The 21,609-nt window shown below is 38.9% G+C and overlaps 2 protein-coding genes across 1 annotated transcript in view; one reads left to right on the top strand and one right to left on the bottom strand.

Moving 5' to 3' along the window:
• Erich1 (glutamate-rich 1) overlaps positions 1-21,609 on the bottom strand; it is a gene marked incomplete at its 5' end in the record, with an annotated part of 52,793,804 nt that overhangs the window by 37,767,636 nt on the left and 15,004,559 nt on the right.
• The window catches only part of Vegfc (vascular endothelial growth factor C), a 115,593-nt gene continuing 110,670 nt past the window's right edge, over positions 16,687-21,609 (top strand). The window contains exon 1 of the mRNA NM_053653.2: positions 16,687-17,108. Within this exon, the coding sequence (NP_446105.1) occupies positions 16,962-17,108 (147 nt within the window). The 5' untranslated portion in view covers positions 16,687-16,961. The remainder of the gene's footprint in view (positions 17,109-21,609) is intronic.

The following is a 21,609-nucleotide window of genomic DNA, read 5'->3' as shown; positions in this document are numbered from 1 at the left end:
GGAACTCATTGAGATGTCACATCGATCTGTCAGAAAAAGAACTATGGGTAGATAGTATAGAACGCCCTACTTAGAAAAACTATCCTCTAGAACTGTACTCTTTGATGTAGCCATTTGATTCTAATGACTGTCAAATACTTGAAAAGTGGCGAATCTTCACTCAAAAGTTCTGTAATAGTTAAATACACCAAATATAAAAGAGGTAGCATAATATAAATGATTATGAAATGTATCATATAATAATGTTATTTATATTTTAGCTTTAAATGGAAATAGTTTTGGATATACTTGGAAAATTAATACATATATATGTACATAATTAAAATTATTTTCGTGAATTTCTTTTAATTTTTGTTAATATAGCTATGAGAATATTTAAAATTGAAAGCTACCTTATGTACTGCAGATGTGGTTTGTAGTTCTGTGAACAGAGTGGTGAAGAAATTGATTTATTTCAATTAATTAGGTTTTTTCTTTCATACTGTGAAGAAAAAATTAAGGCTTTATAATAGTTTTGACAGATAGTCTTATAATTTAATAATAAAAATAAAATTCATTAAGTGATTGATACCTGGCATAAAACATTGGGAATAGATTTCAGCCCCATCTCTTCACAGATCCTATATTTGGATTGGTATGAAATCACAATTCTTTATTTGCTTTCACAATAATTGACCTTATTCTGCTAACTTCAGTTCTAACCCCAAACTCCTCAATTTTTATATTTTAGCTCAATTTATGTATTTATACTTATATTTGATTATTCATTTTACATATATTTATATATTTACATACTACATAACATAATATATTATATAATTTATATGTAATGTATATATAATATATAAAAATTGGTGTGTATAAATATATATTTACATTATATAAATACTTTTAATCATTTATATATAAATAAATACTTTTATATTTATATAGTATTTTGTATTTTATATCATATAAATATTTTTACATAAATAAAATATATATTTACCTCACACCAGAATTAAACTGAAGTGTTTAAAGACCCAAATGTAAAAGTTAAAACCATAAAATTCTTAGAGAAATGCAAGCAGGGTAATGGATTGTTGATGTACCGCTTGTCAACAATTATTCAGAAATTATGCTCAAATACAGGCACCAGGAAAAAAAGTCAACCAAGGTGAATGCAAAAATAGAATAGATATCTGACCCTCCTGTTATCACGTTTAATTATTAGATATAAATCATCACACCTGGTTTAAAAAGTGCTGCCTGTGATCTGTCAGTGTCTGAAGAAGGTTCTGTTTTCTGCAGAGAGTCGTACGAGATCAAATGCATATTGGGCATTATATGATTGGTTTAGAGCAGAGGTTCTCGAACTTCCCGTGCTGGTTTGAGTTAAAATGGACCCCACCCCTGTAGGGAGTGGCACTATTAGGAGCTAGGACCTTGTTGGAGTGTGTGTGGCCTCCTTGGAGGAAGTGTGTCTCAATCTCTTCCTGCTACCTGCCAATCCACATGCAGAACTCTCAGCTCCTTTCAGCACCATGTCTGCCTGTGCAGTGCCTGCTTCCTGTCCTGACAACAATGGACTAAGCCTCTGAAACTGTATGTCATCTCCCATTTAATGTTTTCCTTTATGAGAACTGCAGTGGCCATGGTGTTTCTTTTTTGCAGTAGAAACCCTAAAACACTTCCTAATGCTGGGACCCTCTAATACATTCCCTTAGGTTCTTACGTTGTGGTGACCACCAGCTATAAAATTATTTTTGTTGCTACTTTATAACTGTAAGTTTGCTAGTTATGAATCCTAATGTAAGTATCTGATATGCCCAATGATCTAAGGTGACTCCTATGAAAGAGTCCGTGTTGTTGAAAGTGATTAATGTTACTTAAAATCACCCCGGTGGTGACAACTTGAATTCCTCACTACCTGCCCCAATGTTCTGAGTTCCTGAACAAAAGACATACAGGCAGCCTTCTATTTTAATATGCCTTAAACAGCTGAGCCACTCTCAAATTTCCACACTGTTAACGCCTGCCTCCCGGGACTCTGATACTCCTGAGTTATTACTTACTAAAATCTATATTCCATCTTTGTTACCCTAGATCCAATAGGAGTTGGGGTGGGAGTGGTGGTGAGGGATGGGGTGGCTCTTCACTTGCTCTTACATGATTGGTCATGCTCTTTCTTCTGCAGCTCTTAAGCCTGGATCTTCCTGCCCCCATCTCCCTCCCCCATAATGATTCTCCTTTCACCTCTGTCCCTTGCCTTTAAATCCTAAAGTCCTGCTTCTGTCTCTCTGCCCAGTCATTGGCTGCCATTAGTTTTATTTACCAATCAGAACCAACTGGAGGCAAGGGCCCTCAGTGTCTTACATATGGATTCTCATACAATTTCGGGAATCCAAATAATATAAGACAAGTGTTGGATCAAAACCATACAGGTTTGACTAGACTCCATAGGTTGAGAACTGCTGGTTTAGACACATGTAAAAATTACTTCTTTTATAAAAGGTGGTTTTTAAATCAAGGAGTTGCTTCTGCAGTGAGATTTTTGTATCTTAATCCTCAAATGACAGTAATAAAGACGTTCTAGGAATCTGTACACATTATATCTGCCTTGTCCCCCTATGTTTTTGCATATGGCATGCTGTTTGTCATAGCTAAATGAACGTGGCACATCAGACCATATAGAAAAAAGAACAGAAAAACTCCATGCTAAAAACACAAATGAAAAGTTTTGAAATAATTGAATTTGAATAATAATATTAATTTGAAATAATTTAAGAAGGTTCATGTTTTAAAGGAATTTTCTTAACCAGTTCATCTTTTATACAAATTAGATTAATAGAAAGTCAGAATCTTTATTGCCTTCTTAGATATTAACATCATTTTTAGGTACTAAAATATTATGAATTTTTTTGAAAATAAATATTATTTTACTAAATAATGGATTGCCATAAAAAAAAGAAAATTTTAATTATTCATGTGTAATGTCAATTCTAAGTGTCCCATTCAATACAAATATCAATTGATATTATCTATGATATTGTCTTCTGGTGTCTTTCTGAAAAAAGGTACTTCCTGTCATTTCTTTCACAGTTTATCTGCATCTAAAATCATAAAAACCATTTGTGCAATTATACTATTTTAAGCATAATTTATATGTATGCTACTTTGTTATAATAAAATTCCCATTTAAACTTAATTATAATACCCTAAAATAACCTTTTAAAAACGATCATGAACTTAAAGTTGCAGTTAAGCAGATATGTTTTCGGATGAACTGGGGAACATTGGAGATAGGAGGTAAATATATTCAAACCATGTATAAAACTCTCAAAGAAGTAATAAAAATTTGAAAGAAATAGGGAAAAATGAAGAAGCAAGAAAGGGAACACTTTTCATCAGCATTTGGGCATAATGAAAATTTGCAAGAGATAAAATATAAAACAATGAAAATAACCCAGATGAGAACAGAATGTGACTAAATGATTTGTTTTCTTATGTATCTGGATGCTGTCAGAGTTACTGATTCCAGGCTCAAACATTTCTTCTGATTCCCTGGTGTCTCTTGTTGTTGCTGTCTATAATGTAGCAAGGAAGTCAGACATGTTTTAGAAATAAGCATACAGATTTTGAACAGTGTAAATTCAAATTTTGGAATTTGTCTCCCCATATCCTCATCCATAAATACAAAGCACTTCTCACTCTGGCCATCAGACAGCTGGGATGGACTAGGATGGTGTGTGTAAAATTATATCTCATATAGATTCAATAACTTAATGCTACTTTGATTACACAATATACTCGTATATCAGTTTGTTGTAAGCTAAAACTAACATAATCAATTTAGATTCTTACCACTTGTCTCTGGAGTCACACTGTAATAATTTTATTTGGTTTTCCAACTTTTAATCCCTGTCTTTATATCTCCTAACATGCATCATATTATGATACAATTAAACTTCCAGGGAATGTTGCTTTCTCTTCTCATTGGTGAGCCCAATTTTACCCAACAAGAATCATCCTAAAAGAAGCAGGGCTATTTTTAGCTCTTACTAGGAAATACAGTCCACTGTGTGGTAGGTGGTGTAGGTAGTGGCCACACTGCACCTGACATCAGGAAGCAGAGAAAGATGCTGCTCCACTTTCTGCCTTCTTTTTATCCATTTTGAGACTCCAGTCTATTCTAACCCATTGTTAGAGTTACTCTCTTCCCAGTTAAGCTAATCTAGAGACTTTTGAACAGACATCTCCAATTCTACATCCTGTCAAATGACAATATTGGTCATCACACACAGTTATTCATTAACTTGCCCTTTTGATCATGTAGCTAAATTGACTCTCAATCTAAAGTGTCTCTTCAACTAGCTATCTCTAATATTATTCATTTATTCAAAATGCTAATAGTCCTCTATTTACACCTCTGAATATTTTACCTAGACCCATCATATTTAATTTCTTCCTTGTGTCTTTTTCTACTACCTTCAATTCAAGATTTTTTGTAGAATGCATGTGTGTATGTATATAATGCATATATATATTTGTTGTATAGATATTACATATGATATATATGTAGCATTTAGGCATATGTGTATGTATACACACATATGTATGTATATGTATATATATATGTATATATGTATGTGTGGTATATGTATATGCATACAACTATGTATATGTGACCACACATTTGCACACACACACACACACACACACACACACACACACACACACACACCAAGAGCAGAGGCTAAAGTTCAATGTGAGGTCTCCCTCTAATACTTTACATCTTTTATTAGAAATAAGATCTTATACTAAAACTCTAGACTTCTGTTTCAGCTAAGTTAGTTGGCCAGGTACCTCTCAGGGTCTACCTGTCTCTGCCCCTAGCACTGGAGTAATAACACATACACTACTGTATCAGTCATTTGTGTGGGTACTAGGGATCTAAATTCACACCTGAGCAAAAATCCTTGTACCCCTTAAGCCATCTCTCCAGCCACCAGTCTAATTATACTTAACAAACTACTCTGCTGGATCCTATGAAGATATTGATGAGTAAACTTCAATCTCTACACATCAGCTGTTTAGTGGGTTAGCCTATACAAATTAAAAGGATCGATATGAATATTTTCACCAGACTTTTATGGAATGGAGGAAAGGAGAGAACTATAAAGTCACTATTCATTTGCTAAGGGCTATGATTTGGATATGGCTTAAGTTTGTCCTTCAAGACTTTTTACACTGAAGTCCCATTCCTATTGTGAGGGTTTTTTTAAGTGGAAATGTAATCTATGATGTTTATTGAAAAAGTCCTTGGGAGGAGATAAAGCCTGGATAAGGGCATTATGGTGGCGCCTCCATGATTAATCAATTCTTGACCTAAAGGCTTTATAAACAAATAATAAAAAGGTAAAGATACACAAATAAATGTGTACTTATTGTCTTTTCTGTACCCTGTATTAGGCTGGGACTGTGATCAGCATGAAGATTATCATCAACTGTGCTTTCCAACCTTGAACCTTTAGAGTTAGGAACCAAAATTAATGTCTTTTCTTACAAAAATAGTCTCTTGTTTCTGTGTCACAGATAACTACCTCTCGAGTAAGTGGAAAAATATCCTTAATAACATATAATACATATCAGTAATTATTATTAATGCTCAACAAAAAGTTTATTGGGAGAATATTAAACCTCAAGTAGTATTTGAGATGTTTTTCAGGATTTGCTAATGTATTTTTTTGCTTGAATTGCACGTGGCAAATAGTGGTTCACCAAAGGTCACATAGGAGAACTGTGATAGACAGTTACCTACATAGTAAGCCTCCCTTGTAAGGTTTGTAAATGTGAGGCAGGTCTCAAATTCAAACCATCTGTTTTGCAGTCCCTTTCTGAGTCTTTCTTCCATGAAAGTTTGTTTACAGATGTTATCTCTGACAGGATTCTTTGAGCTGCTTTTATTGGAGGCAGAAAACTTTCTGGATAGTTTTGATTTCGGCTACCTATCTTGTCATGTCAGAGAGGGAGAAAGAGAGAGAGAGAGAGAGAGAGAGAGAGAGAGAGAGAGAGAGAGAGAGAGAGAGAGAGAGAGAGAGAGAGAGAGAAGAGGCATGAGGAAGGAATGCACACATTTCAGGGGTGGCTACTGGGCCCTAGTCTTTTAGGTTCTAGTCCTTTGAGTGTTGAGTAGCAGAGTCTCCACCCATCAGGATCGCTCTAGAAATAGCATTGCAATAGAGGCTCTCTCCCTCTGAAGACTGTCTGCTTCCGGAGAATTTTCAAGAATTTCAAACATACAACAACAAGTCCATTTCTAGTAGGTCAAATCTTGTGTCTTTATATCTGGGAAATCTTAGTCCTAGTGTTTATAGCCTCAAGTTTTACTAGAGTTCTAGTCAAAATTTCCTTCTGTTTCTTTCCAGTGTGGTCAGCATTGTTCCAGGGGCTTTTTCTGTGCAGTCTTTTCCCAAGGATAAAGACTCTTTAATAAACATCTGTGGTAGCAACTTAAGAGAATACAGAGGAAGTGCAAATCATAACTGTTGATGGTAAGATGAAGCATTCATAAATGTCTTATATAGGTTCTGTCATATCTATGCAAAGAAAGATCACTCCATTGTAATACTAGTGGCTTTAAAAGAGGAGGAGGGGGAGGGGAAAGTGAAGGGGAAGAAGGAGGAGGAGGAAGAGAAGAAGAAGGGAAGGGGAGGGGAGGGGGAGAGGAGAAGAGAAGAAGGAGGAGGAAGATGAGGAGGAGAAGGAAGAGGAGGAGGAGGAAGAAGAGGAGGAAGATGAGGAGGAGAAGGAGGAGGAGAAGGAGGAGGAGAAGGAGGAAGAGGAGGAGGAGGAAGAAGAGGAAGAAGATGAGGAGGAGGAGGAGGAGGAGAAGGAGGAGGAGGAGGAGGAGGAGGAGGAAAGAAAGAAAGAAAGAAAGAAAGAAAGAAAGAAAGAAAGAAAGAAAGAAAGAAAGAAAGAAAGAAAAGAAGAAGAAAAACATGGGTCAACCACCAGCTTGCTCTACCTAGACACCAGCTTGCTCCTGTTAGGGTCTTGAAGAAGACACTTTATAAACAGGTGTACCATGCCCCTGGACGTCCCAGCCTTCAAAACCATAACATTAAAAAAACACCCAGTCTTTATAAAGTTACCCAGTCTGTGAACTTCATACAAAGCAACAGAAAATATACTAGGACAAATCTCAAATTTGAGGGGAAGAGAATATTCTGTTTCAAAGCAATCATAGTTTGTTCTACCTGGAGTAAAAAAGTGATGATCTGAGGGTTTTGTTGCTGATATTTTGTGTTGTGTGCATGATTGTGTGTGTGTGTGTGTGTGTGTGTGTGTGTGTGTCTGCTCACACACACCCAAAGCTGACATTGAGTTTTTTCCTCTATTGTTCACTACTTATTTTATTGAGGTAGGGTTTCTCACTGAACCTGAAGCCCATCAATTGCTGTGAGTCTAGGTACCCAGCTTAATCAGGAATCACCAGTCTCTGCCATCCATATGAGGGAATACATTTGAGCACCATATCTACCAGGAGCCTCTATGAGTTCTTGGGATCCTAACAACTCTCTGGTCCTCAAACTTGAGGAACAAGTGCTTTATCCATTGAGCTATCTAGTCAGCCCCAGATTTGAGTTTTAACATAATAATTTCTATTTTTATAGAGGGCTGAATGTTGGGACAACAACATATTGGGATTTCTAAGGTCTCTAATAGCTGAACCATTGCTTGGGAGATAGGCTCTATGTCAAGAGTTCAAAGTCAGGAAAGCTTTAAATTTTTATTACTCAGAACTGCAATATTTAAACAAACAAAAAATTTCATTCTACTTTGGAAAGCAGTAAATGAAACCTATGGTAGGTGTGCAAAGTTCTCTGATATGTGGGTTCCTGTTCATGATTCACCTGTATAGTTTACCAGCAGCTCACTAAAGCAGATAAGGTGTGTCATGGCAGACATTCCCACAGACCAGTGGCTCTCAACTTTCCTAATGCTGTGACTCCTTACTACAGTTCCTCATGATATGATGAGCCCCCAACCATAAAATTGTTTTGTTGCTATGTTATAACTATAATTTGGCTACAGTTATGACTTGTAATGTACACATCTGTTCTTTTCCGGATGGTCTTAAGTAACTTCTATGGAAGCATCATTCGGCACTCGCAAAGGTGTTGCACCCCACAAATTGAGAAGCACTGCTACAGTCCTTTTGAAAATTTACCCCTAATGTGGGTAAAACTAGAGTGATTATTATTTTTTCTCTTTTGGTAGATAGTATCAGGTATAATGTTTTTTCACGATTGCTGTTTAGAAGCTCTGGTGGTAGAAAACAGCCCTTCTGTGAGGAGTACAGATGATATTCATCATTTGTTGTTTCTGTTTTTGTTACAAATTATTCTTCATATGGATAGTAAGGGCTCAAGAATTAATGTGAGAAGAGTCATGCTTTAGCAGACATGAGAGTAGTGGGGCTTTGGCCTGAGATTATACAGCCGGTATTTGCAAAACTGTATAAGGCAGTCTTTTACTATTTTGAGCCACTCAATGAACGTTCATGGGGAAATGAGAAATCATTTCAACTCATGTGAAACAGCGCTGCTGCCGCTTCTTCTTCTTCTTCTTCTTCTTCTTCTTCTTCTTCTTCTTCTTCTTCTTCTTCTTCTTCTTCTTCTTCTTCTTCTTCTTCTTCTTCTTCTCCTCCTCCTCCTCCTCCTCCTCCTCCTCCTCCTCCTCCTCCTTCTTCTTCTTCCTCCTCCTCCTCTCCTCCTCTTCTTCTTTTCTCCTCCTCCTCCTCCTCCTTCCCCTCCTCCTCCTCCTTCTTCCTCTTCTTCTATTAGCTTCCTTCACTGAGAATTTTCAGAGGTCTTGCATTGGGAATGGTTTTCATTATAGTCTTCAGTTGAAAAGTTTTAATTGATTCATTTTGTTCTTTAACACCACACATGAATTATTTTCTCTTTCCACCCCACCACTTTCCCTTGGCTCTTTTTTGTCCTATCATTTCCACCCTATATATCCTTGGAGTGGATTCTAATTCTCACATATATTTGGATGCTGCTGTTTCTCTGACATAAAGGCTATGGAAGTAACATAAGGTGGGAGCCTAGTGATTTTCTAATTCTGCAGCTAAATGTTTCCAAAGGTGTGAGACATCTTCCCCCAAACGTCTCCACTATAGCCTCCTTTTGTTCATTTTAGTTCATGAATTCCAATATTTTTATCTTAAATTTAATAGAATTTCTAATTCTTCTAGTTTTGCTATGAAATTGGTTGGGGGATATCTTTTGTTGTTACTTTTTAAAAATTACAATCATCATTGAGACTAAAAATGGAGGGCCTATTCAAACCATTTTATTGCAGTAATTGGTCAAAAAAATTTTTGAGAACCTTATGCAGTGTGCTCTCCAATAAATGGCTACAGAATTCTAGCACATAACCAGTGACTATAAGTCTAAGAAGTGGGAAAAGCCTGGTGAGAACTCTTCAAAATCAGTATCTCATAGGCAGGACAATGCTTCTGAAAGTCTTGTAAACTTCTGATAAAGTTTGACCAATAAATGTCAGTCCGAGACAATGTCTACGTGTGGGACCCCCAGGGTAGGCTCAAGAAATTGATTTAACAAGGTTAACAAGATAATCTCTTTCTTGTGAACTTCCTGTTATTGACTCCCAAAGGAAAGCAACAAAGAGAACTGTGACAAAAGACAATGTTGTTACAAATGCAGGAGATTTCCACAAGGAATAAGTGTGATAAATACAATCACATAATCAAAAGCATCCCTGAAAGGGACTCTTAGGAGACAAGAGTCATCAAGCACTTGACTGCATGATAAAAAGTTCAATGCTACTGAAATCTGGTGGGAGCTAGAAAATTCTCCAAGAAAGAACACTTACCACTAATGTCAGAGGTTTGATTTATTTCTGAATTAAGGCTTTTGGGTTTGAGCAATGAGAGCTACTATTATGATCCTGGGCTGAATTTCCCCAACTAACAGTAGGCACTCTTAGTAAACAAAAGTTGCACCATGGAGAATCTTATCAGGGTCTTTGCTTGTCAGAGGTAAGAAAACAAAAGGGCTTCAGAGGCAGTACTCACAGAGTTTTAAGATGGTCTTTGAAGAGAGTTATTGAGGAAGATTGGGCAGACATCTCATGAGGTAGCCCTTTAGAGTTGGCTGATACAAATAAAACTTTTGAAATATCAACTATTAGTGATAAGAAGGATGCCTGTAACAGTGAGAATATTATTTTCTTTAATACATTGATTTGTTGGCATTTTCTGAAGCCAATAGTAAACCTAAATTCCTTGCTAGTTTATCTTTCTCAGACTACACTTTTCTTGGAGACATTAACAAGTCATGCTGTTTTATTCTTTCAAGTTTATACCTGGCATTAATTTTCAGAACCTATAATTTTGATGTGGAAAAAATGGCATTTCAAACTAAACATTATATAATTGCAAAGAAAAAGTAGTAACATCTACAATCTAAATTTTGCCCTCCTGCATAATTTTTAATAAAATGAAGAAGCTATACTATCATTTAAAACAAAATTAATTGCAATAATCAACCATTTGGGTGCAAAGAAAATACTACTGGACTTCTGAAATATACAACATTTATATAGCATGACTACATAGACTAAAATGATAAATTATTAAAATTGTATTTGTAAACTCTAAAACACAAATAATTTTTTAGATAAAGATAAATGTGTCAAAAAATAGTCTATTGTGGTGGCAAGTTTTGGTTGTCAATTTGACTGCATCTAAAATGAACAGAAACAGAAGATGTTAGGCACATCAGTATGGGATTTTCTTCAACAGATTATTTGAAGCAGGAAGACCCACCCTAAATGTGGGCACCACTTCCTTGTAGCAGCCCAGATAGAAAACATATGGGCAGAGAAAAATGTTGTTTTTGCCTGCTTGCCTTTACTATTTATAAGTTTATCTCTTCTGTTGCTAGGAATCCATGGATAATCCTTCATAGATATCACAACCAATTTCTTAAAGATTCCAGCATAGACTGAAGACCAGCAGTTCTTCAGGCCTCTTCCACACTGAAGTAATAAGAAATTAGGTTTTGTGAACTGAACAACTTGTAGCTTCTCCAGTGTGGGACAACCATTGTTAGGGCTCTTCAGACCACATCCTTTAAGCCAATCTAATACATCCCATATATTATATATACATGTAGATGTGTCTATTCATTCTATTAGTTCTGGACCTTTATAGAATCCTTGCTAATACAGGTCATGGCACCAGGAGTGAAGTAACTGTTTTATTAGACATGACCATGTAGTTGTTTTCAGGCATACAGTTTGAGCTTTGGGCTAGAGAAAGGTTAATGAATTGTTATATGAGCATGTAAGAAAGGATGCATTCAGAGACACGTTGACAGTGGAGGCCTGATTTGCAAAATTTGAGAGGGAAGTAAATGCTTTTAGAGCCATCTATGTGGTATTTTGGATTCAGAATCTGTGGAAGTAAAACATTTGCATGACTGGACAACTGATGATGGTTAGTTGGGGCTGCAGAAGCAGCTGTGATTAATAAGAGACCAGGATCATTGTTGTGAAATCTTTTGGGGAATATTTCCTCAAGGTCAGCACAGAGATGCTGTGGTCCAGAGAAAGCCAGGGCTTCCTCTCAAGCTGGAAGCTGAAGTTGGTATTGTTGTCTACATGCAGTTGACTTTTGAAGCATGAAGGATATAGAAGTGGAAGGGTCATAAATTCTTACTTCTTGGTTTCAGAAAGCCACAAAGGCCATGTAGTGTGTAACAGGAGAGTCTAGGTATGAAGGAGACTCTGGGAGGCCGTTATATGAAGCTGTGAAAGTGAATTGTTTGTTTCAGACCCAAAGATGTTGGAGATACCAGAACCTTGAGTCATCTGCCTACAAAATGAAACCAGATCAAGAGAGAGCTGTGTGTTGCAAGTAGCAAAGTTGGAGGGGCAAAAGCATCCTAACCCTTGTGGACCCTGGACATGGAATGGCAAGATTTGCAGTCTGGCCTTGTTTTGATCCAAGTTTTCCTCATGATTCCTCCATTGCTCTTCTTACAATGGTAATGCACACTCTGTTCCTTTGTATGATGAAAGTGGGGAATGTACCAGGTACTAGAGTTAAGAGACTGCTCCAGTCTTAGAAGACACTCTGGACTTGTAAACAGTGTTATAGCTGTTAAAGATCATGGAGGAATGCTGAGGTAGGACTAAATGCATCTTCTAGTATTAAATGGACATGAGCCAATGGGGCCAGGGAGTGGAATGAGGTAGTGTGAATGAGATTGTCTTCCATAGGCTCAGGTATTAAAACACTTGATTCCCAGTTTGATGTTTGGGGAAGTTCAGGCGGAGTAGCCTTGCAGGAAGAAGTATGTCACCTTGATGAGAGTGGGGTTTGATGCTCAGTGCCTTTTTCTACTTCTGCTTTGAGCTCCCTGCTTCCTACTTCTGTTAAAGATGCTTCCTGCCGCTGCAGCCACAATGAACTCTTATTCCTCTGGTAACATAAACCAAAAAAAAAATTCTTCCTTCTATAAATTGTCTTGGTCATGGGATTTTTATCACAGCAACAGAGAAGTAACTAATACAAAAGTATTTAAACTTGCAAAAACAATAACAAAACAAAACAAAAACCCTTAAAGATAAAAATTTGCAAATATAGATTATGCAGAATTGAGATCCAAACTTGTATTTAAGTTGTGTTCCTTAGAGACTAGAACCATGAAGCAAAAATGATATGAGCATTCAATTAGAAAAGTTTGAATTATAACCACAAAGTGAAATCAAGGAAGCAAGAAAGTAATTGAAATCAGATATAGATCAAACTAAAGGAGATGGACAGAATCTAATGAATGTTAAAGTACTCACATTGTATTTAAGGCTCATAAAGGCACATAAAGCATGTGCTGAAATCACTGTTTGTTAGCTCCTGAAGACATCCTCTACGCTTGGATCATATTCTTGCTGAAGTACTGTATAGAAGCGTTAACAACCTCTTATGAGGTACCTGTCTAAAAACTGGCAATAATGTCTTAATCTTAAATTTATCTAACCTCTCATCCATTTTCAAGGATAAAGATACCAATAGTTCTAAGATTCCCTAAATAGTTAAATCTTACCGACCAGTTCATTCAGTGATGGTAACAAACACTGGAACCACATGGGAGTCATTACACCACTGAGGGAATCAGGGTCATCTCCAACCTTAAGTGTGTGTAATCATCTCTGGACAGCATCCAATGCAAACTAAAATGACTCTGCAAGCAGTAATGATTTCCGCTTTGCCAACTAAACCTCTAAGCAGAAACAACCCGAATAATAAAATGCACAAACCAGGGGTTGGGGATTTAGCTCAGTGGTAGAGCGCTTACCTAGCAAGCACAAGGCCCTGGGTTCGGTCCCCAGCTCCGAAAAAAAGAAAAAAAAATGCACAAACCAGCTTGATTAAGATTACTTGAATATAGTTCTTGTCCCAGGCCTTTCTTCTCCTGTATAAGCACAAAGCTCTTCTCAGTACAGAGTACACAGCCTACTACCTTCCCAGTGTGGTCACACGGGAATTCCTTTCTTGTACCACCACCACTTGTGACAGGTGACAGGTGTTGGAATTTGGCCCAGGAGAGACACAGGAACTTTGATAAGAAGTGGAAGTAGATGTATAATTATTTGTGATCAAACACTACTATCAAAAAGATTAGAAACCCAAAGTTACAAGAAACTGGAGGGAATATGCAAACGTTATCCAATTCTCTCATCTCAGTTTCAACTAATAAAGTATTAGTGCCTGGAAAACAAAACAAATCAAATAAACAAATAGTGAAATGCCCCCGCCCCTCTTTCCTTTAGAAATGCTTTAAAAATAACAGTAGTAATGGATCTTAAAAGATCTTGCAGGAAGTCCCTGATAGAAAAAAAATTCCAAACAAAAGCATTCAAAAAGAAGATGTTTTTAAACTTCTAAATCGATAATGGTTCATTTAATTTTTTAGGTGTTAAGCAGAGGAAAAAAGTCCCTGGCAACTCTTTGGTTTTACTTTCTAAACCTTATTCCTTAAAAAAAATGTGTGCTGTTAAATAATGTCTATTATAACTATTATATAATAATAATAATAATAATAATAATAATAATGGCAACTTCTTTTAAACCCTAGGCTTCATGCATGATAGGTAAACAGCCTAACATTGGGCTATATAGTCAGCCCTACTATATTGGTTTTAAATACTACTGATGTTTTTATTAATTTAAACAGGTCTTGGACAAATTTATTTACATAAAACAGTAATAGCAATAGGAAGATAAATATGTGTAAGTGGAGTGTATTGCTAAATATCTTTTTAAAAAATTGTCACTAATTCATTTTGATATATGTTAAATTTGTTGATTTTATGTTATTCATACCATGTTACACCCCAAGGCTGTTGGAAATTTGTGAAGTTGCCAATGTGGGCTGTCTGTATGAGGCATTCTGACATCCAACCCTTTTCCCAGAATTCCCTAAATTCTGGTGCTGTGCCCAAGCATCTGTTTTTACAACTGCCCTTTGTGACTCCAAGTACAATAAAAATTGAGAACCAGTGGGCTGGGACAAGATTACAAGGACACTCCATTTCTACTTGAGTCAAGATCCAGCCAGTTCAACAGGAACACAGAAAAAAAAAAAAAAAAAGGAACATATTAACAGTGTCAATTTCCCAAGTTGCCTCAACACATTGTGATGGGCTGACCGTGGCAAGGTAGAACTTCCTCTTGATAGACAATGAGACACAAATTAGAGCACAGGAAGACTACTCCTGCCATAAATGCAGAGTAATGCAGACGTGACTAAAGAGCAGTGCACACGCAGATTTCTTGAGAAATCTGGTCAACCCTAAGAGTTCTTTGCATCAACAGTATGACTTGGCTGCCAGAAAATAAACTCGGTCCAAGGCTATGTCAACAAATACTTGCTCTCTAGACAAGTAAGACCCCCTCTTACCCTTTGCATGCTTCACTGGGGTATTTTAAGTATGGAGCCATTTCTGAACGGCATACTTTCTGAACATAAACTTAGCATGATAAATGAGCATAATTGGAGCTGTCGGATTAAAATAAAGAGGAATCTTTCACTGGTAGGAAAAGTAGCCCTGGGAGAACGTGACAAATATTTCCAAATATCTGAAGGGAATTTAGATTAGATGAAGTGTGCAAAATACCAAAGTCTAAAGCAATGGGTAGCTGGAAGGAAGATTCAACGATGTGATGTCAGTCTTCCTTCCATAATGAGAAAGCACAATCACTTCGTGGAGCATTCACTGTCTGCAAAGGTATTGAAGCATTCGCGCAAGTGTTGGACTTCTAGATTATAGCATTTGAGTCACAAGGAAACGTCTTTCCTCCAACTACAATGTTACGGGTTTTTTAAGATTAGTGTATTTAATATAGTTTTTGAATAGACAAGATCCTTCATTTTCACATGCTGTTGGAGCTGCTTTAGTAGAACTTCTCCAATCTGCCCGCCTGCCGAAAGAGGAAGAGGCAAGCAGTTGCTATCACCAGGAAGACAACAAAGTCCCTAGGTGTTTTTCCAGAGAACGAATGCATCACAGCAGTTTGCTCTTTCAGCATATAAATTGTTCCATCCGCCCTCTTTCTCTTGTAAATGGAAGACATGTGTTGCAGAAACTGTTTTGGTGTGTCTCTTTCAGTGTTCTTCAAGATTCTGGTCCATTTGTCCAGCTGCTGAAAGTTTAGGTCTTCCTGAAGATCACCAAGACGACAGACTACAGTATCTCAATAGACTGCGCTGTATTCTGAGATGTCCCACATTGCATTCTTGCTTCAAGTAACCCAGAAAACAGTGGAGGTGCTGGTACTGGGAAGGGCACTATGGCCCCAGAGGTCTCTGCTATAAAGATGACTTTCTCTCTGAAGTGTTTTAGAACTCTCAGGCTGGTTCAAACTTCTCAGGTCTCTATGGACTAAGAATGCATAGCGTAGGACTTTATTCCAAGGGGTTGGCAGAGCCAAAGCAAGCATCTCCTACCCACTGTACCTGCTCCCCCAAACCTCCCCATCTTTCTAACAGCTGAGTGCAGTCATGTGGCCTCTAAAATTGGTCCTACAGAGTGATCCCCAGACCAACTTGAGCTTTTTGTACCCCACCCCCGCCCGCCCCCCTTACCTCCCTCCCGTGTGCAGAGCCCAGAGAGAAAGGCAGAGAAAGGGAAAGCAGGGAGAGTGAATGGAGGTGGGGCTGGAGGAAAACGTGGGGCTGGAGGGAACAAGCTTCCGAGGGAAAGAGAGGGGAGGGCAGACTGGGCTCGGCACGCTCCCTCCCTCTTGCCGCTTTCTCTCACATAAGCGCAGGCAGAGGGCGCATCAGTCATGCCCTGCCCCTGCGCCCGCCGCCGCCGCCACCGCCACCGCTCGGCCCCGCGCGCGCAGGAGGCTCGAGCGCCAGGGAGCTCGCGGGCCTCCGCCGCCGCTGGGCGCCCCGCCGCCCTCCTCCCGCCCCCCGGCTCCGCTGCCACCACCGCATCCCGTGGCCCGGCTCCTTTCACTTCGAGCGAGGGGAGGGAGGAGGGGGACGAGGGACCCGAGGGCTTCTCGGGACGAGTGGAACATCGCGGGGTGACTGGGCTTAACCACCCCCCCCCCCCTCTTTGCAAAACGCCAAAAACAAAACCGCGATCGGCGGAGCCGGCCCCCGGCGCCCTCGCTTCACCTCGCCGGCCGCCACTGAGGGCAGTTCGGATGTCCGGTTTCCTGTGAGGCTCGTACCTGACACTCAGAGCCTCTCCCCGGCGCGGGCTGCCATATCCGAGGGCAAAAGTTGGAAGCCGCTGAGTCCCAGGAGACGCTCGCCCACGGGGGGTCCCCGGGAGGAAACCACGGGACTGGGACGAGGAGCGGACCTCAGCCTCGCACCCCAGCCTGCGCCTGCCATCGGACCGGCCTCCTCGCTCCCGGTCCATCCACCATGCACTTGCTGTGCTTCTTGTCTCTGGCGTGTTCCTTGCTCGCCGCTGCGCTGATCCCCGGTCCGCGCGAGGCGCCCGCCACCGTCGCCGCCTTCGAGTCGGGACTGGGCTTCTCGGAAGCAGAGCCGGACGGGGGCGAGGTCAAGGTAGGTGCACGGGACCCCGTCGGGTTAGACTGGGGATCCGAGGCTCCCAAGCCCTGGACTGTGTGTGGGCTTGGCTTTATTGTGTTTACAGAGAACCTGCCGTGGAGAGTGTGTGCATAATTATTTATTTAACCTTTGGATCCAAAGTTAGAGATTGGTGCACGCTTTCTTGGAGCAAAGTTTCTCTTCCTTTTTTTCCCAGTGGCAAGCTGTTACTAGAAAGGAAAACAACTTAGAGGAGGAAAGGGCCCGAAGAGGTGTCCAGTCACACAGATTCATTCTCCTTCACAGTGGTCTCCTGCCAACAGGGGAGTTTGCACCCTGCCCCCGTGGCATGGCTCCAGAGAGAATTTCATTGCTGTAGGAAATGCACTTTTCTTTTCCTGGCTCGTTTGGGACTCCAAAGAGCTTCTGGGGTGTGTGACCAGACAACGGAGGTTTATGATCCTGGAGTGTTTATAGCAGGAGCCCCGGGCTCTGTGAGCTAGTTTGGAAAAAGTGTAAGTTAATTTAGAAACTGGACTTAAAGATTTGGATTTCAGAATTTACTTGAACTTGGTAAAATCTAAAATTTAACAGAAATTAGGACCTTTTAAATCATAGTCAAGTGAGACTCCCCCCCCCCCCAACTTTATCAACTCTGTTCCTTGGTTATAAGATACTAAAAATCGAAGTATCAATTTGTTTGTTTTGTTTTGTTTTTAAGTAAAACAGCGCCTTTCTTAAACACGTTAAGGGGCTTTTGAAGACATTCTGGTTCTCTGACTTAGTTATGTTATTCTTGTGTCTCATTTGAACCTTCTAAAGAATATATTTGTAACATCTTAAAGTTTATACTTGGTATCATAGATCTTGAACTCCTGAGAAAGTTTTGTGTGTAAAGCAATGCGAAGCCCCCTTGGCTGGAAGCAGACTGTTTTATTGTAGATGACTGAAAGTGGGGGGGAAAAAGAAGGGGGTGTGTTACTTTCAACTTTCAGTTGATTTTATTGGTGAACATACACAGAATGTGCAGAGGTTGAATCACATTCCCTGGAAGGTTTTTCTGAGATAAAGTTTTAATATGGACAAGACTAAGTTATAAAATATCAAATTACCATTGTGTCTACATTTTCTAAAAATACAAATACCAGAATTTGCAGTCCATTAGGAGAACTGCAACAGTCAACACACCCTTGTTACTATAAGTACAAAGATGAGGATATCAAAGTCTCTAAATGCCACAGAAGTAAAGCTCGGGACCCAATCGTACTTCCTGTAATTCGAGCCCTTGAATTTTGCCAGACCTATTCACTTTCTGCCTCTGCAGATTCCAACTGGTGTACTTGTGACTTAGTCAGGCAACATCACCTCTGATAACTGGTCTTTGATTTACAGTAGGAAAGTGTGACACATTGAGTAAAATGAGAAGCATTTCCCGATAAGCCAATAGTTTATACAAGGAGTCTGCCACTACTGGGTCAGTCCTGACTGACTGTACCAGAGCATGGACACCTGTGTTTGTGTCGGAGAGCTCAGCTGTGTGTTAACACAAGGTAGAAAGTTGTAGGATATAAAACATTTCCTTCATTTAATCTTCAAGGCTCTCCTCATTTGTGTGTCATTAAATGTCTCATTTTCTCTGAAAATCTGCTTGCAAAAGTCTTTTTTCATATTCAACCATCTTTTAAATATTGTATGTTGAATAAGAACTGATATTTGGTATGTAATATGACTTTTTGTTTTGTCTACCGGAGGAGACATTATTTTGTATGTTTAAATTTCATGAGCAGGATATTTTTGCTTACTGAACCTTTCCCTAGTGGGTAAGTATGACTTTGACAGCTTGTTTTACTGTTGCCTTGAGCGGAACTGTATCCTTGCTGTGAAAGTTGCACCCAGTGACCCAAACACTGGTGTAGGTGTAAAGACTCCATGTCTCTCCCTAGTGGCCTTTCAAAGCAGCTCAATTAGCAAGGATTGGAGAACTGGAGGGAAACCAGCTGTTAGTTTCCCAGGAACAATTTAGACCCCAAGAAAGTATCTCACAAGGTTCATATAGGATGTCAATCGTACATAGAATTAACTCATGCATTTTTTTAAATTAATAGAATGTATATAGCATTTTAGAATTCACAATATATATAAGAAAGCCAATAATCGCTTACAATATATATAAGAAAGCCAATAATCGCTTATTGCTAAAGCAGTGCTCAGCATCCAGTCTTCTTTGTGGTACCCGAGGCCATGCAGATGACTATAAGTGGATTTAGTAGATTTCCCCTTTTTATTTTTTCTTGCTTGTATGATTTAATGAAAAGTGCTAAAATGTTTTCTGGAGGATGTTGATGCAAACACATCAGGATCCAGGCCTACTAAGGCAACTGTAGGCCGTGGGCATTGAAAGAAACATTCAAAAGTTTTTATCAAACTAATGAAAACTGCTGATATCAGAAACAGCACCTGAAGGCTATATCTGAGAATGTACAGTCTCAGTTTGGGTAGAGCATACTCTGCTTGTTTAGAGTTGGAGAACTTAATTTTACGAAAGACATTGGCTTATGACAAAAAGGAAATCCTTAGGAAGACATACCTCATACAAACTGTAGTTATCAAACATTTTGCCTTTTATTGAAAATAGTTTTTTTCTCATATACTACAACCTGAGTCCAGTCCCTCCCCGACTCCTACTCCTTCCAGCTTCTCCCACTTCGACTTTCTGTCTGTTATTAGAAATCAAACAGGCTTCTGTGGGTATAGTAACAAAATGAAGTATAATAAGGTAAAACAAGAACTAACACACTGGAATTGAAAAACAAAAGAAAACAAAGCAGACAAACAAAATGAAAGAAGGGAGCCCAAGAGAAGGCACAAGAAACAGATCAACATAAGCAAGTGAATGAATAAGTAGGACCAGCATGACACTATGAGACAAGGAAGTTCCAAAGATGCCACTAAGTTTGTTGTCTGTTAGCCTAGCAGACATGGCCTTCGTTTATCCTGGTTTGGGGGTAGGGTCATGTGTGCCTTTCTCCTTTCAGCTCTAGAACCCCATCTAGCACAGGCTCTGTGGATACTGTTGCAATCTCTGTGAGTTCATATGTGTTTGTGGATTTAGAGGGGTTGGTTTCCTTGGTGTCCTCCATTCTGTCCAGCTCTTACACTCTTTCTGCCTCTTCTGTAGGATTCTCTAAGCCCTGAGACAAAGAACTTGATGGAGGCATTCCATTTAAAGGATGCATGTCTCAAGGTCTCGTTCTGCATAGTATCTGGCTATGTTCTGTTTTTGTTCCAGCCTGCTGCAGGAGGAAGCTTCTCTGATGATGGCTGATCATGTCTGTTTTCCTTCGTACCTATCAGACTTTTAAAATACAATATTGTTTTTCCTTTGATAATTTTATTTATGTATACATCATACATAGTTTGCTTATATCCATCCTCCACTCTGTCTTCCCAGCTCCTTCCAGAACCCCCTTCTCCAAATACTATGTTCTCCTAATTTGTTCTTGAAAAAAGTGTGTTGTGCAAATGCCTAGGTCTTTACAAATTTTGGTTTACAATAGACCACTGTAGACCATTTATCTACTTCTAAATAAATCTGTGTGTTTCACTTTGCTATTTATGGTGTCAAATGAATCAATGACAGCATTCTTCAAAGTACCATATGTGTGCCTACACTAGACTTCCCCAGAGGACTCCATTTTCTCCTTTAACCTAATACCAAATAAATTTGGGCTTTGGTTAGAAAGATACACTTGAACTAATATCTTGAGTCATTTCTCTTCACAGCAAAAGTGCTGTATGTTGTATATGAATGACTACGTTCATTAGTTTTTAACTTAGTCTTTATGTTTTTGAACAGTTTGAACCAATGTGTCATCCAGAGGTCATCTTGAAAGATATGACATTTTTCTGTTTTTGTTTTTTAGAGAGTTTGTTATTAAAGTGAAATAGTCAAGATAAATTGTTATCTATTATTATGAAATTGGCACTAAGCCATTTTATATGCTTAGAAATTTGCGAGAGGCTCATCAGTGTGGCTATTTGATCTGGGAGCTTTGAATTGAGAGAGTAACATGAATTGTAATTGGAAGTACATTTTTTTCTTTTTTCTTTTTTTCGGAGCTGAGGACCGAACCCAGGGCCTTGCGCTTGCTAGGCAAGTGCTCTACCACTGAGCTAAATCCCCAACCCCTGGAAGTACATTTTTAAATAGATTCACCCAAACCAGAAGTGCATGTGCTCTTTAGAGTAGGGTGAAGTGATGAGAAGGCAAATAGAACAGTTTGGAGCTGGAGGGGGGAGTTATACAGACAACACTGAGGTCTCCTAACTTCCAAGATGTTTAGATAGCTAGAGTTCAGAGGATTGTCTCACCAGCCAGTTTCCAGAGTTTCAACTGAACTCTGAGTCATGGGAGAAGGATTATTTGTAACCTGAACCAAAAAAAAAAAAAAAAAGCAGACTCTTAAAAAAATCAATCATAAGATAGGATAGAATTCATAAATACTTTTAGTTGAAG

The sequence above is a fragment of the Rattus norvegicus genome, chromosome 16, assembly GCF_021556685.1.
Source record: "Rattus norvegicus strain SHRSP/BbbUtx chromosome 16, alternate assembly SHRSP_T2T, whole genome shotgun sequence".
Lineage (NCBI taxonomy): Eukaryota > Metazoa > Chordata > Mammalia > Rodentia > Muridae > Rattus > Rattus norvegicus.
Note: the sequence above shows the minus strand (reverse complement) of the source record. Positions and strands in the feature narration are given on the sequence as shown.